Source organism: Schistocerca cancellata, chromosome 6 (genome assembly GCF_023864275.1).
Source record: "Schistocerca cancellata isolate TAMUIC-IGC-003103 chromosome 6, iqSchCanc2.1, whole genome shotgun sequence".
In the NCBI taxonomy this organism is placed as follows: Eukaryota; Metazoa; Arthropoda; class Insecta; order Orthoptera; family Acrididae; genus Schistocerca; species Schistocerca cancellata.
The window spans coordinates 227,290,465-227,308,583 of NC_064631.1; the positions used below are offsets into that span (position 1 = coordinate 227,290,465).

Sequence of the window (18,119 nt, forward strand, 5' to 3'; positions counted from 1 at the left end):
GTAAAGTTTATGCTGAAACTATACAAAGATAAAAGGAAAAAAAATATCAGCACTTGTCACTAACTTATGCTATCGAGCTTTGCACGATATTATTTTTCGAAAAATAAATATCTGTGTTCTCATCAATTAGTTCCACTGCGCTAAATAACCTTCACGCCACAGGTAATAAAAAAAAAGCTGTAGATTCCTCGGGTCGTACGAACGCTGTAAGACAGCCTAGGTTCAAATAACACAATTAATTACAGCCGTGATTGATGACAAATCGCGCGCATGCCCGCTCCTCGGTGCCAATCTCCCGACATCAAATTAATCTCCCAGGGTCCCTGGTAGTTAACCTCGATCGCTCGATCAGCTACAAAAAGTAAAGATAAGTATCATACGCTCCACACCTGCGTTCGAAGTCCAGTAAATCCGTCTATAGGTCTCCAGCGTACAAACATTTGAAGCCGAAAAGCAAACGCTTCCATACAGAGAAAGGGTGCTTCGTCGTGGTACTTGATATATTAAGTGTATAATTTTCAAATGAATTTTTCGTGTTCACGGCAATACCGGAAATACTTATGACTAATGACGCAATGTCATTCCACTTAACGATGTATATTCGCCACGGGGTAACGATAAAAGCCACCCGACTTAAACGCTGCGGAGATGGAAGTAATTAACGGCATCGAAGACAACATCGTTCTTCCATTTGCTCTTCAAATTTGTACAAGCGAAAAAGAAATTACAATGAAGAAAGACCGTATGTACAGTGGGCTGCTTTTGTACAAACGTCCCACACCGAATAGCAAACACGACACGTGCTATCCCTAGGTTACTCGTATTGTATTTAGGAAAAATGCATGGTGTAAGATGTAATACCATATAGTGGTGCAATACCACGTTATCGTGGAAACACCTACACCAATACTCGAACTCTATAAGCTACTGCATTTTCAGAATCGATTAAAGCAGTGTGCCAGACCGAGGTCCAAGTCCATATCTTTGGCTTTCGCTGAGATCAGTATGACATGAGCACACTTGATGTGTGTTCTCAGTGCTTCTGTATGGCAGCACCTCTAGCAGTTTTTCAAGTGAACGGAAGCTCTCCTTACTGGTTTAGTACCTGTAAGAGACATGACCCCTTGCAGTTCAGGGCAGATTTCCGGACGAGATTTTGACTTTGGAGGTATGAGTCACAAACCACTCACTTGAACCGGAATCTTTAAAAGGCCAAATTCAGTGGACAAACCGCTGCATCAGATATTGTACCGAGCGAAGTCCTGATGGAAAGAGAAAGAAAGAAAAAAGATAACCACGAGGACACGATAAATGTGAGCAAAGACAGAAGATAAAAATATAAATTTCTTGTATGTGGACAGCTGTAGTAATTACCTCTTCAGAAACTCCTCTATGATAGGTATGGAAAATGCAACGAAAGTTGTGACGGCTCTTATAAGAATGTAGACATTCAAAATCATTCTGTTATTTGATAGTCAGTTAAGAACTGTCCAAGTGATTAACATTCCCTCTAGGAAATATCAACTCTTGCCAATTATATCTCCAGAAATCGTCGCTGCATACATTATAACCGTAATTTCTCAAACAAAAAAGAATAGGGACGAAGAGGTGAGGGAACTTTATAACTGAAATATGAAGTTTTTTGTTGAAACAATACACTTACTTACGAATATCGGTAATTAGAACAGATAATGAATTGTGGGACATCAAAGCACTAGGTTAAAAGAACGGACAACCGAAAAATGCCTACCGTCCAATCAGCAAATCGGTGGGAGTCTCTGTAGGAGGTGACATTCCAAACTATAATGGGATAATCTTAGTTGGTAGTTTGTTGCATACGAGCATGATCAGCCCCATTCTTGACGCTTACCAGCGGTGAATATACAAAAGGCATCGCTGTACTACTTTTAAGAGTCACTTACAGCTAAGACCTTCTCCACATTGGTATATACCAATTAGTCATCGTACTCTCCAGAAATTTCTCAATATACGCCCCAACAGAGAAATTCAAATACGTCAACCTTTTTTCTTCTGGATCGTAATGTTTAGAAATCACAGAACATTACAAGGGAGGAATACAGTACAGTATTAAGCAACTTACATTTGTTTAACCTGTTCACGTCTTTATTCTTCTAGTATCACGCAAGATCATCATATCTATCACTTATTTTTTGGGAGCATTTTTTTTTCAAGTACCAGAGAGATGTCTTTGCCGTACATTCTTAGCCTACAAAACGTACATAAGAACTCCGCTCTTTTGCTGTTTCACTGAAGTGCCCAAATAATGCCTTACCAAATGATGTAGCGACGATGTTAAGCACTTTTAGCAAATATTAAGCTCTATTACTGGGTAGAAAACTCGACAGAATAACATTCAAATTTCTATAGGCTCCTTCAATCGAAAAAGAAAAATGACAGAACAACATTTTAATGTGCATATAAGCTGCTACACGGTCATACTTTCGGTCGTAACTTTGATTGCAGTTATTCCATTCTGTCAGCTGCGGAAGTCATTCTCAAAGATACACTTATTTTTTTCATTCTGTACTTCTTTAGAATACTCTAAAAGACCGTTAAATGAACAAAGAGGGTATGGAAAAGAAATAGTGCTTTATTTCCCCGATGCGATATCTGAACCCAAGGTTTAATATTAACCTACTTGCAGATGAAAGATTTATATTTAAACCATTACGTCAATGCAGTCGATTGACAGTGGCGACATCAACTGCCGTTAATGGAACGATTCATTCAAAGCCGTAAAGAATGAATGTCAATGCCAAGAAGGAAATGATGTCATTCAAATAACATTACCAGTTAACGTTGTGGCATAAAAGTCTATTATACGTCTCCTGAGGCTTTTCTGCAATCATATACGCCTTTCGTAATAAGCGCTCAAGTGCTTACCAGCAAAGCGTCTTGCGCAGGAAGTACCTCCGACACTCAAGCAAGCAAGCACGTCTGCTTACGACGTGCAGCTGCACACTTTTCCAGCCTCTCTCTAATTTGTGTGTTGCCGACCTTGATATCTTGTGGCAATGAGGTGAACCGATGTGTTCATTCAAAACGATTTCAGAGCATAGCATTGTGTAACGTACATTTGACCATAAGTTTCTCGACTACAACAGTTACGCGATTACCGCAATTCTTCGGGATACACCATATTGACTGTAAAATATCTGCGAAATTCACTCGTACCAGAAGACAGTGTCTTTATGGATAATATCACACGAGATAAGCTTACAATTCATTCCGATCCACATATGACAGAACTGCAGGTAGACAATACTATAGTATGCTGGTGTGTGATGTTCTAGATACTCAGAAAAATCTGAGCTACTCAAAGCAGAGCAGGATGATTTCACCAGCGGAGTGTCTCAGTAACAGCAAAAATTCTCTCGTGCGATACTGAGTATGGTCACAACTGTGTGCCATAGATTCAATGAATCCATTGATAAATTTATGTAGGGAATTTTTCGACTTCTCATGAAGAGAAATTTCCTTCCCGTTGAATTGGTCATCGATGCTGTAGTACTTAGGTCAAAACGAACACCAGACAAGCCCTACTGTGTTGCACCAGCGATGCGACCCGGTTTCGTTCGGGTAACACTAATGTAAATTTAATTTTATCCATATTTTGCAGCTGCAAACTAGACTGCATTCAGTACATTGGAAGTATGAATTAAAAACCGCCTTCAGTCACAGATTTTCGAATTTTATTAACTACTCGATGCATTTCGGACCCTGTGGGTCCCTCCTCGGCTGTAAGCGGTTTTAACGCATGATGTATTTTTCTCTTGAATGAGGTGAAATGCGTGTACCTGTCAAGAAAATCTGTTAGAACAACTAGAGACGTATCTCCATCGAATAATAATAAAAAAAAAACAGAATACATGTTAAGGGAACAGACAGATTCCACAAGCCTCAGTAACTTTAAAGACCTGTTCTAAAGTTATTCCATGGACCGTATATAACATAGATCGCGTATGACTCTATCTCTGCCGTGTTAATCATTTAAACCAACATGTAAGTCACATGACTCGGGGCAGAAAGCCGAGTTCCTGTCATTGTGCGCTGTGTGAAGGGGAGCTGACAGTTACAGTTCCTCCCATTTACAGCTGAAATCAAGCATTGGTTTTGACAATTCAACGAACTGTAGTACTAATCTTACACTGCAGTTAACCTAGTTTTTCCGAAATTCCTGATAATAAAGCAGTGGTTATCGTTTTTACATGTGGTCAAGTTGAAATTTATCGACAGTTCTTCTAATAAGCGACAGAATGACTGTTCTTTAGTGAACACGTCACTTTTTTTTTTTTTTTTTTCACTGTGAATTCTTGTAGTGCGTGGCTTTCACAGAAGTGGAAGACAAAGTAACAATTTCGAACTCAGCATTAGTTTTCTAATGATTCCACAAGAAAACGTGTGAAGTGGTTTAGTAAACTTCTGCAAGAGAGGAGATTCGTTTTGCTGCTTAATGTCAGGTATTTACACAAAATAAACACGTATGTTTTCTAACTTTTGCTTACTCCATTGCAGATACCGAAACGATATCAAGATAGGAAGCGTAATATATTACAAAACGTTGACTATACTGGTGTAGCGAGCTGGATATTAACGACATGTCTCAAAATGTTAGTCATTCACGAAGTTTTACATCCAAGGACCAACATTCACACGAACTTTTAACTTATGAAAATACTTCAGCAAATATTTTAAAGTAATTCACTTACGCAAATGAGATTTTTGTCACTTTTACTGATCTGCAGTATAGAAAATAACTCTATAATCTGAGCATATGTGAAGGTCTTTATATCTGTATCTAGTAAAAAGCATAACTTTTGATCTGTAACAAAGATGTCATAAATTGTGCACTCTAAATGAGTAATGATATGCTCGGCTTCGTGCCCCTAGTCACGTGACTTAGATGTTGGTTTCAGTGAAATGATGTCTATCTTATCTATGGTTTGTAAGTTATTCTCTGCATACGTCAGTTGTTTAATAATTAGCTCTCTGGCACTACGCATAGAGTAAATATCTCTGGAGTGAGCATTCACATGCGCAGAACAGATTTTGTGTTGTCAACATACATTGCCGGTCTGGTCACGTGATCTCGGGACGACGTGTGTTTGTCCGTATAGCGCCCTGTATATTTAGAATGTCACTACATCCCTAGTACAGACGGATTCTTTTCGTATGTGTCGTGGATTATTTATGTATGTTGCGCAGACATTTTAATAGTATCCATTTGATACCGGGAATAAACCAGCTACGTAACTTTTAGGGGCAAGTGATATTGCATTCTGCTTCTTTGCGATAGGTGTCATAGTTCAGATGCACTCGATTTTTGGTAGTTTTCGGTATGATACGGCACTTTACAGTATTACAGAGCCTGACGTACATTTTTGCAGTGATAGTCCTGCAAAACGACAGTACACTAGTACTTTTGCAAGTGTCTGAAAAACACCGAATTTGCCACACATTAGCGATTATATCCCTGCTAATTCGTCCTTTTTTCTTGTATTTCTGCGTATTTATTTTCTCGTTTTTGCGACCTAAAGCACAATTTTTCTTATTGGTGGTACTTTGAGGTATTTATTTAACGCATTTTAAGTACTTGCTCCCAGTTTATTAAATAAATAGTAGACTGAGTAATCTATGTACATAATCGATAAGTCACTGATAAATGCATGGAGGATAGTATTTACTGAAACAACTAACCATTCCCTTTGCTGTTCCACTAGCAAATTTACGAGAGGAAGCGATTGTTTGTAAGCTTTTGTACGAGTCGTAATATCTGTTATATAGTCATAAAATCGTAGAAAAACAGGTCTACAGAATCAAGCCTTAATTATAAGGCGTCTCGAAATTTTTAAACATATACAGTTTCTCTTAATAATATGATAACTGTAATTAGAGCTACATGGTATGTACCCATGAAAAGTTACTATCCCTCCTTTCACATATTTTTCTTTGCATCCGATAGCAACAACAGTAATTCACCCTCGCTATTGCACTATCAACAGACGGTGAAACACAACAAAAACTCTTGATATTATAAACTTCAAACGCTTCAGAAAGCACACACGGACAGCAAAGTCCCGAAAACACGTGACAATCCTGGTTTAATGTTGACAACTTGTGCAGAACGCAATGCTCACTCCAGAGATATTTACTCTATGGAACTACGAATAAATTTATCTTTGATCATACGTGTACAACAACATCTGTGAAGTGTTTACAAAACTGTGTATGCAAATGTGTCTTTCGAGTGAAGTGATATGCATGAATACGATGGAGGAACCGGAAGTTAAAAACGCCGTTTTTGGATTATGTGGTAAGTTTACACTGTTCATTTTACTCAGAGTTTCGCACAATTTTTCGTATTTGACTTGCGAAATTCATAACCTAACATCAAACCTTTTCATGACAGGAACATGCATCTCATCTCATTCAAGAACAAAAATAAATCATATATTAAGACAACTTAGACCTGAGGTTGGAACCACAGGCTCCGAAATGCATCGTGTAGTTAATAAAACACGAAAATTTGTGACAGAAGGCGTTTTTCAATTCATACTTCCAGTGTACTAACAGAAGTATTTACGGTCGGTCAACTGGTAATAGGTTATATACAAAAACTTTTCTTGTGAATCAGTCTGTGTAGTGAAAATCGTATCATAACTAGCCTTCACTTACAAACAGAAAACCGCAGCAGGAAACTTTGATGTAGTGATATATATAGATTTCGGGGAGCACAGTGGTACTTCACTTCGTCGACCAACCGAAGTCTATGGCTTCAAGCACTGTCTGTCCCTCAAAAAGTAAGGGCTAAGTAATACAGCCAATGCACTGTTGAACCGAAGAATGGACAGCGTTTTCTACTTACTTCTTGAGTCGCCAAAAACTTTTCGTACGGCGTGGATGTTGGTACGCCTATTAATGCTAATTCCTATTCACAGCATCGGTTCGCCGATAGGATGTTCGACACTCTTGCGCTCAGAAAGGGATATCTGTAGTCAAAGTCTGTAGTAAAATGGCTAGACGAAATCAAAAGAAAACGCCGTTAAAATCAAAAGAAAGCACCATTACTGTCTCCCCACCTACACTGTTCTTCGAATGCTCTTCGCTAGAAAAGCCGGTGGAAAGTTGAGTGCCTCATTGTACAACTGACTTACATCGCCACATTTTTCAGTAAATCCACATCGACAGAGTGCAGCATCCCTATTACTACTATACAACGCATTTTAAAATTTTGTCTGCCCTCTGGATACAATTTTGCTTTCCAAGCTGTCATGGTTATGGGAATAAGGATTTGAAAATAAAAACTTCCTACTACATACAATTTTCCAAAAGTAGAAGTTTTGTTATTTAAGAAAAATACATTAATTTGAAACCTTGAAAAGACAAATATTTCTCCCAAGGATTGTTTGAAACGACATTTTGGTCGTTTTGTTTTGTATTCATGTACTGCAGTGTTTCTAAAGACCAACAATATTTTGCTAACTCGCTACAGTTCCATCTCCCCACAAACCGCTTTTCAATTACCACAAAGTCGTAATGAAAACATTCCCTGTGTTCATCACTTGTATCCCCCTAGTTCTGAGGGAAAAAGTCGTGATGGCAATGAAGGAAATGTAAATTCAATGACATATGACAAATCACATGTGGGAAACATCATGTTATTCACAATCTCTTTGTAGTCATCAGATTTGTGATTTCTAAGAAACTGCGTACACTTGTTGAAATCTGTATCTTGCATAAGCTGTCGCATTTGGTGGCCAATAAGTAGTCCCTCTTTAATCTTTGCGCCGCTGATATTAGGAGACTTTGTCTCATGTGCGCGAAAGTTTCCCCTTCTCTGTCCAGCCCTTTTATAAAAATCCTTATTAACCCCGTTTCAATATGCGAGGGTGGGAGATGTACCTCTTGATTTTACTAACGGCTCATAAAACACAATCACTGGACAGCAGGCATTTCGCTTAGGCCACCCTTTACGTAAGTGATGTTCTTTATTATTACGACTCTCTAATTCGCACAAAAAGCAGCAGCACATCGTGTAACCTTCTTGCATACCAGTCAATAGCCTTTCAGATCTGCAAACATAGCACAGTGCAAGTAACTGAACAAGTCACGCATAGTTTCATAAGCCCCTTTCTTGTTAACCGAGTATATGACTGTAATTTATGGATATTTATTACCATTACGAAGGAGGAATGCCTTTAATGTTAGTTTCCAGAAATCAACGAAGAGTCTCTATTCCTCAGGGCTGTGAACATGTCATAGCCCTCCAAACATAACATTTGTGTCACTGCAGTACACAAATTCGCCGGAGGAAGAGAAAAATGATTCATATACACTCTGGAGTTCCTACATGAAGTCACATTAGTACCCTGAGTGAGCAAAGTTCATCTTTGAATCGCGAAGTTTGTAACTTAGATTGTGACTGTATCAGATTCAAGTCCCTACTGAGGACGTTATGTTCTGGCTGCGTAATTCGATGAAGTGATATTGATTGTGGAGGAGCATCACGAGGAACTGGCCACATGGCTGAGGGCACGTCTGAGTATTGAATAGCATGTTTTGGTTTTGCAGAATACCCTTACACTTAGGCAAGAATAGCAGTCGGTATCAGGATCCCTCTGTTTTAGCCACACCATTGGTGCTATGAAAGGTACTTATGCTCGGGAACACTGTAGTTACTTACGCAGGTTACCTGCAATGTACCACAACAACTGTGAGGAGCAAAAGGCTTATCTTGGTCCCCAACTCTGCAGTCAAAATACAACTCCTAAGCCTTTTTAACTACGGGAGTAAGATTATGCCTTTGGCTTTCCCCTGTATATTCCCCGCATACGCAACAAAATATATTGTGCCTATTTACACATTGTTTAGACATTTTATACAGAAGTTTATGACAGAATATACTTGTATATCACGAGCTTCACACGAGGACAACACACAATACAGTAGTGACTACCATTATAGTGTTGCAACAATACACTTTCTTCGAAACTGCATGAAAACTCACCAGTAGGCAGCATAAGTCATAATTGCGTCTTCTGTTAATGATAGCTAATACTAGATGCGCAAAAAAAACAAGGGATACATAGTAAATGAAGAGATCATCATCAAATGGCGGGATACAGTTCATTTGTCTCTTTCTTTATGAAATTCCTGGAGTCGATAACAAGAAGCGCTCCCCTCTAGAGACGTTGAATGCTGCTGCTTTCACCAATACGAATACTGTCCACCATCAGAATTTATAAAAGTTGCGTTTTGTGAAACTGAATTTAAAGTCGTTCTACTATGCAGAGTTATGAGACCAAAGACGCTGCTGTGTTTGAGTATACTGATTATTACTACAGGCATATTTCTACGTGATTGCCATCTTCAGGTTATCTGTGAAAAGTACATAGTTTGGTACAGTATTTTAAATTTTTAAGTATTAATGTAACGTATGGTAAAATACGTTTTGCTACCTACATCAGGTGGTGTTGATATCCATATGAAATCTATGTATAACTTGCTGTCACACTATTGTGTACGGTTGCCCCTCTCATGCTGTTGGCGCGGTAGTACATGTTAAACTTTTTTGTTGGAGCAATTATTTTTATAGTTGTTGAATTATGAAAGTTTATTTCATAATGACGTCTTGCGGCAGCTGTGTTGACACTTGTCAGCGATGTTGCATGGTTACAGGCCGTTCGCTTCTTTGGTATTCTCTAGGTCATTTCTTTGTTCTTGTCAGCTGTATTGAATTGCTTATGTGATTCGTTTTTATATGATTCTACACCCATCTGCAATTTAATCTTAGTGCTTTTTATGGCATCGTTATGCCACATAGTATTGTGGTGCGCGACGTTTGTGACATTTTATGACGTTTCCTTAAATGCATGCTTTTTTGTGGTTACTTTTAATTCCTTGGTAACATGATCCCTGGTATGCATTAAAGGAGCAAGCTTATACAATGGTGTGACAGCAACTGATTATGAGACATAGATGTCATATGGACTCTATACCTGATATACCTAGCAAACCATAATTCTATGTATTTTTCACAGATAACCTGAAGACTGCAATCGCGCTTAAATAAGCCTAGAGTAATAAACAATATAATCAAAGACAGCAGCGTCTTTGGTCTCATAAGATAGTGTAATAGTGTCCTTACGTGGCACATACGATGCTGTGGGCCCAGGTGAGAACAGAGGGTCACTCTACATGACCGAGAAAGAAGAAAGGAGTTCAGAAGGAAGGAAGGAAGGAAGGAAGGTAGGAAGGAAAGAAAGAAAGAAAGAGAGAAAGAGAGTGGCAAAATTTAAAAATATTCAAATTCTTCGGACAAGAAGAAGTAAAAAGAGTAGGGCAGTTGAAAACAGACGATTCACGATAATATAATGTAAAAAGAAAATTAGATTAATGACAACTGTGATCATTTAACTTTGAGAGATACTCAAAAGATGAACTAAAATACTCTTCGAAAAGCTTTCCTGCAGTAATCGCGGACGTACAACTAGTCGGTGCGGAGTGAAAGGAGCGGCCGAAGTAGCTGGTAGAGACCCAGGAAGTGCCCTGGCAGCGCAGCTACCTGTGCAGCGGCAGCTCGCTCCGCTCGGGCGCGCCTCGGCGGGTTTCTGTTTGCCCAAGACATTACCAACTGCCCACGGCCGCCGCCCGGATAGCCGATGTCAACATTATTTCCAACGAACGCTGACTTATTAGGTTGCGCAAACAGCCCCTGAGTGCGCACGATTCCTCTCTAAATGTGCGTCCTCACGTGATTGGCCTCGCAAGCTAACGTAAACATTTACCAATCATTCCTGCAGCCGGAGATTCTATCAGCTGCTTGTTGACATCAGCCTGTTAACGATCTGGCGGACTTCGCACCATAAAAAAAAGGAATTAATCCGCCCACAAGCTCAACTGACCACTAGTAGAAGAGTGTTTGTTTGTTCCCCCCCCCCCCCCCCCCCCCCCCCAGGGAAAGTGTGGAGATGCGTAATACAGTGACTGATAGAAGCGTGGTATGTAACTCAATAGGCGTAATAAGTCATGTCTCTCCGAAACTCATTGTGAGATTGCCCTGTGTACAATACCGTGTTGTGACACCAGAATCGAATTACACAGGGGAAAGAGCAGAGAGGTATAAAAAAAATGAGGAGAATGAACAATGATGGCGCTGAATAGAAAACCGAATAGCAACGGAAGGATGCGGCAACCAGAATGCTATCTGCTGCTGCTGAACATTCAACAGTAATGATCCATTGTCCGCGCGAGCAGCAATCGATAGGCGTGATAACGTCGCTATAATTCAGGTAGTGGCAAGCCGGTAGCGCGTCCTGACGTCCGGTGTAGAGGTGATGGCGCCACTGCGTTCGGTAGCCGTTCATGAGGAATTGGAATTCCAGAAATTGAGTGATGTCACCTACCTCGCCTCTGCATGAAGCTGAACAAATCATCTAGGAACTCTTTTCTTCTAGGGTCGTTGTTGATCTCGTACAACTGCAACATAAGAGAGATTATTTCACAAAACTGCTCCGTAAGAAGCTTATGCGCTTTTTTGCTAACCATTGTAACTCAGCGGGAATGGAAATTTGCTGTTCGAGCGAGCGGTTTAAAGGATTTTGGAAGGCGAAATGACTGAAGAGGCTGCTGACGATGGTTTAAATGTTCCTAGAACTACAGTGCAAAGGTGATTAAAATCATTGTACAAAATCAACAGACAATAATAATACTGCAGATGGGATTTTTCAAATCAACATTTGAAGAACGTTATGAAGAAATACTTGTAGCACTCGTGAGAGATTTAAGATTACAGATTAATGCCACTTGATAACATTGATTTTGAAAAGTTGGGTTACGATTTGGCAGAAAATTTATTGTTGCCTCACGGATTTAACAGAGAAAATATACTGGCACTTAAAATTTCTGCAAAAACTTTATGAAGAAGCTTCCAGATCTGTCTTACAGAAAGACGTCAGCCCCCAAGATTAATACGTTTTGTCAGGTTCAGTAGGCCACAGGTTAAAAGTTTTTTAACCAGCCGTTTTTATAATCTTCTACTTTCGACTGTTTGCGAATCACAAAAATTCAAATGGCTCTGAGCACTATGGGACATAACTGCTGTGATCATCAGTCCCTTAGAACTTAGGACTACTTAAACCTAACTAACCTAAGGACATCACACACATCCATGCCCGAGGCAGGATTCGAACCTGCGACCGCAGCGGTCGCGCGGTTCCAGACTGTAGTGCCTAGAACCGCACGGCCACTCCGGCCGGCTGCGAATCAAAAAACACAATTTTTAATTTAAAAACCTACGCTACCCGACACTTTTCTCAACATCTTGAACTGTAGGCCGTAGAAAATCTCTTGCTGCATTTCGTTCTGGTTATAAATCTTTTTTTTCAGCATTTAATCCAATACAGATCTTAAAGTAAAGGTTTTATGCAGTTATACCTTATTTCAAAATAACAACAGAAGGGCTTACCCTTTTATCGAAGTAAAAGTAATTTTACAGTCTCTAGTGAATGAAGTATATGGAAATCGACAGCTACCGAAAACTGACGAACACTTGCCAAAACCTACTGAGACCAGCTATTATATTTGTTGACCGTTTTCCGCAAATGACAACACTGCTTCTTGCTTCGGAAAACCCACACCGAGCTCGTTCGAAAGGATACTGCTGAGGTAGGGACACGACAGCTGATTTCAGTGTGGGACTTCCCATTTGTTACGGTACCATTAAGATGTCAGAAAGACAGCATTTTAATACCTTCACGTCATGCGGCTCTAGCGTTTTACATGCACTTGCAAAGCCAATTTGCTATCCTTATCTCAAAGCTCACTCCTTGATATTTCTTGAGCCAAAACGTAACCAGAAAAGGAATGCAAAAGCCTCATAAATAAATCCTTAACAAATTTCTCGTCGACTCAAAACATGAGTAATCGTCGAATATATGGAAGTTAAGTTTTGAATTTCTGGGAAAGTCTGAAGAGAGAGATCTTTCACTTTCAGACACTCGTCTGCTTCAGGGCGAACTGTTCTCTGAAATTGACAGACATAGAAAGATAAAAGCAAGCTTCGAATGCTTGTTTGGCACCTTCGAACAAAACAACGAGAAGACTGTGCGACACACACACACACACACACACACACACACACACACACACACACACACACACACACACAGACAGAGAGAGAGAGAGAGAGAGAGAGAGAGAGAGAGAGAGAGAGAGAGAGAGAGAGAGCGAACAAAACAACGAGAAGACTGTGTGACACACACACACACACAGACAGAGACAGAGAGAGAGAGAGAGAGAGAGAGAGAGAGAGAGAGAGAGAGAGAGAAACTGCGTTCTGAAGCCAGAGAAATAAGTGTAGACAAGAAAGTGCAACTCAAAATACCTCCACATGAAATATGATGGAAATAAATTAGATAGAATTAACTTTGAATAACACGCATCGGTATATCTGAAAACTTGGTGTTTGCTGAATGTGTGTCGTCTATACGCCTAGCCGCCGATTGTCTTTTAAGTCTTTATTTCATAAGGGGTATTCTGCTTTGAAACTATGAACGAACGACAGTTGTCTACGAGGAGATTGTATCCATTTCATTTTCAAGAACTTGTCGTTCTCTATCCAGACGACTACAAGCAGGTTCAATGAGATCCGACTGATGGTAGAGAACAGTTCTTTTGAGCCAAGTGCCATAAGAGTTGCTAGTAGAACACAGAATACTTCCAGTTGAGAATACTTTCGAATGAACGTCCAGTTTCAGCACTTGGTTTATAACTGTGGGAAACCCACCGTAAACGTTAGAAGAGGGGAACTGGAGCCGTTTTCCATTTCTTTGAGACAGTACGATCCACATAAAAAAACTGAGGACTCTGCGCATGTTTGGGCGACTGTTCATGTGTCTAATGCGTTCAAGATGTAGACTTGTTTGACATGTGCAAAGCTTCACAGTACGAATATCTATAGAGTTCACCAGTTCGACTACATTGGCGTGGATCATTGTGGATTAATGCGTTTAAACGATCTTCATCAAACTCCGAAGGCCTTACTGAACTTTGAGAGTCACTAATGTCAAAACGATCCTCCTTAAAACGGGAAAAACCATTATCTTGTGGTGCTTTGTCCATGGCATTATGACTGTACGGGGCGTAAATGTTTCCTGTTGTCTCCGCTGCTATCACCCCTCTACCGAACTCAAGCAGAAGAATATTGTTGGAAATCCCGATTTCTCCGCTTGGTACTCCATTTTCTAGCGTCCACAGGCTCAGTCACTATATCTGGATGACAATATGTAAACTCAAACAGCAACAGTTAACTACAAATAACAAATTGCAATCGATAAGTAAACCCCTAGCATCCGTGTAAGACGTCGTGGTCTCCTGACCTTCATTACTTACATATTCCGCCCTCACAATCATATTCCGCACATCAAGACGCTTCATTCGAACCCAAACTCGATAAGATAAAGTCAATGTTGTATGAATTCATTTAAACAATATGCAATTAACAAGTAAGCGCACTGTGGTTGAAATACTCGAGGCTGTCGTACACACATACATTCCAGACACGACGGTCACAGAAGCTTTTAGTTTGGGAGAGAAACTGCACAACGGGATGCCGATCCCTTCAGAGGACGACCCAGCCTATGTGGGCTGATGACCGCCCGTGTAGTGGACAGCGTGGGCCCGAGTGAAAGGGGTGAACAACCCCGTGTTCGGCTTAAAAGCAAATTCCGCTATATTGTGTGGGAGCGGCCAGCCTACACATTCTTTACACCCAACATGCAATTTCAGAGATTTTCACAGGGAGACAGCAAACGCCAATGCTACAGGTTTCTGGATTGGTCGCCTTAAACGAAACCTCATTCTCCCGTTTTAGAACAGCAATGCTGATTGGTAGATGATATTTCTGACGCCTTTAGCTGAAGGAATAATGGAAGAGACCAAAATATATACCCCTTCACGTCTGGCGTGGAGAGGCCGTTCTGTTGTTGCTCTTGGAGCGAGGAAAAAGTCTCTCCTCAGTACTTCACTAGGAGAGACCTCTGTCGAGAGCGAATCAAAGTGCTACTCTATATTGTGTCCTTGCGATTAAGCGTTGTTGACTGTGTTGGCTGACACACTTATTGTGCGGTGTGAACGGACAGTTATAGTTAAACGCCTGTGAGCGAATTTTGAGTGGCATCGCGGTGGACTGGTTATCTGACCGATGTACCAACGCCAATAGTTAGACTAGGGGCGAATAGGAATCCTTGACTTGATCAAGGCATAGGGAGAGTTTGATTGGCGAAGGTCAATCCAGATAGAAGGAGAATTATAAGATTTGTCAGCAGCGAGCGGCGCAGACAGCAGTCATCACAGCTTACGGTATTGTGCGCTACAGCTATTGCGAGCCCCATATTTCCTCCACAACAGTACACTTCACTGCATTTCACACGTGACAGCCTCGACCGTACCTAGCAACATTCTAATGGATAATTATTCAAGTTGAGTAGGCGTGCCTCTCAGCCATTCTGCCAAGTCAACAACCATCTTAAACTTTGTATAGAAATTTCATTAGCGAATCCTATCCTTGAGAAGTAACTTCGCATTCCGACAAGAACCAGGATATAACTTGTTGAATTCATTACTAAAAGTGCCACTGTGATTTCTCAGAATTTTTGCAAAATAAATAATAACTTTCGTTAGTTTCATCTTTTTCTTACACTAACTATTACTACTCCAGTACCCAAGTATCCCACTAGTTACGTAAGAAATTTTGTGAATTTTTGTGTCATTTCCTTACAGCGGACGACTCCATAAGATATTTATTGCTGAAAGTTTTTCAGGCATTTCTCTTTAGAACGTTAGGAGCGTCTGTCTGACTTCTGTAGTAGTGTGGGGGTGGAAATTGCATCTTGCAGGAGCCACAGAGTAAAGGATACATCTCAGATTAATCCGTTGCGCAGAATAACAGATCAACCCCACACCGCAGAACCGGAATACCAACATGCGAAACAGAAATGCTACCATCTCGTGCACCAACCCAATAAAAACAAGTACAGCTGTTTGTTACAAGAAACAGTTCCTAAATTTTTTTTTTAAACTGTTTAACACCACGTACACAAAATATTTCTGTCAGGTTTTGCATATCTTCCACACAAAGATATTCCGTCCCCCCACCTCCTGACACCCTCCACGCCCTTTCCATCTCCCTTTCCCCCTTCCACAGACAGACGCACACGCAGCGGTGCCCGCCCGCCACGGACATGAAAGCTGATCCGATTTTTGCGCCGCCCGCCGCGCCGCGCCGCGCCGCCAGTGCAGCGGACAGAAAGGCGGCCGGGGTCGCCCTCTATCACCTGTGAGGCCGGTGCGGAACCGCACATCAGAGAGCGTGTTCTACTGCGCTCGCACCGAGCGTGCCGTAATGAGTGCGCAATTCCACGGCGGGCGAGACTTCACGGTTTGATGTGCAGGCCGCGGACACGGCGGGCACGATACGGGCGTGGAGGCGGTGCGTAGCGCGGGGGAGGCAGAGCAGGCACGAGCGATTAGCACGCGGGCGCTGACGCTGCCGTGGCACACCCGCCGGGGCGTGAAGCCGCTCCCGCTCGGCTATGTGAAGTCACTTCGAACCACCCGCGAGCAGGCCGACTCTGTGGCAAGCGGGTCGGCACGCAGTGCTATAAAATCATATCACGTCTTTTTAAATGACGTCATTTTCGACTCACGGCCGCAACTATTTTTGTTGTGCTACTGCAGTTTCCGCCTGTCACTGTCAAATATTTGCAAACGTACACTGACTTGAAAAAAAAAAAAAAAAATCCCAGCACCAATATACCGGGTGATCAAAAAGTCAATATAAATTTGAAAACTGAATAAATCACGGAATAATGTAGATAGAGAGGTACAAATTGACACACATGCTTGGAATGACATGGGGTTTTATTAGAACCAAAAAAATACAAACGTTCCAAAACTGTCCAACAGATGGCGCTTCATCTGATCAGAATAGCAATAATTAGCATAACAAAGTAAGACAAAGCAAAGATGATGTTCTTTACAGGAAATGCTCAATATGTCCACAATCATTCTTCAACAATAGCTGTAGTCGAGGAATAATGTTGTGAACAGCACTGTAAAGCATGTCCGGAGTTATGGTGACGCATTGGCGTCGGATGTTGTCTTTCAGCATCCCTAGAAATGTCGGTCGATCACGATACACTTGCGACTTCAGGTAACCCCAAAGCCAATAATCGCACGGACTGAGGTCTGGGGACCTGGGAGGCAAAGCATGACGACAGTGGCGGCTGAGCACACGATCATCACCAAACTAGCAATAAGGTGTGGAGCGCCATCCTGCATAAACATCGTACGTTCCAGCAGGTGTTTATCAGCCAGGCTGGGGATGATACGATTCTATAACATATCGGCCTACCTCTCACCCGTCACGGTGGCAGTTACTGACGTTTTGCTGTCCAGCGCCATATGTCGGACACTTTGTGAACTATTTTTTGGTATTCTAATAAAACTCCATGTCATTCCAAGCATGTGTGTCAGTTTTTACCTCTTTATCCACATTATTCCGTCGTTTATTAAGTTTTCAAATGTGTACTGACTTTTTGATCACCCGGTATAATCAGTGTCGGGTAATTAAATTTCGGGAATACCTTTATCTTGGTAACATTAACACTGCAGGACCACAGGTTAACGTAAGCTCGAGATAAAAAAGCACTCCGTCTTCAGGCCACGAGTGGCCTACCGGGACCATCCGACCGCCGTGTCATCCTCAGTGGAGGATGCGGATAGGAGGCGCGTGGGGTCAGCACACCGCTCTACCGGTCGTTACGATGGTATTCTTGACCGAAGCCGCTACAATTCGGTCGAGTAGCTCCTCAATTGGTATCACGAGGCTGAGTGCACCCCGAAAAATGGCAACAGCGCATGGCGGTCTGGATGGTCACCCATCCAAGTGCCGACTACCACTGCAAATGTGAAATGCTGCTACATTAATAACCGGTATAACCACCAGAACACTGAACGCAAGGGACGGCCGTTGTGGCCGAGCGGTTCTAGGCACTTCAGTTCGGAACCGCGCTGCTGCTACGGTCGCACGTTCGAAT

At 41.4% G+C, this 18,119-nt stretch overlaps 1 protein-coding gene across 1 annotated transcript in view; it reads right to left on the minus strand.

Annotated features, from left to right (window-relative positions):
• Positions 1-18,119, minus strand: part of LOC126088259 (protein dead ringer-like) — a 482,246-nt gene that overhangs the window by 278,817 nt on the left and 185,310 nt on the right. Inside the window, exon 3 of the mRNA XM_049906388.1 lies at positions 11,427-11,499. Coding sequence (XP_049762345.1) covers positions 11,427-11,499 — 73 coding nt within the window. The remainder of the gene's footprint in view (positions 1-11,426; positions 11,500-18,119) is intronic.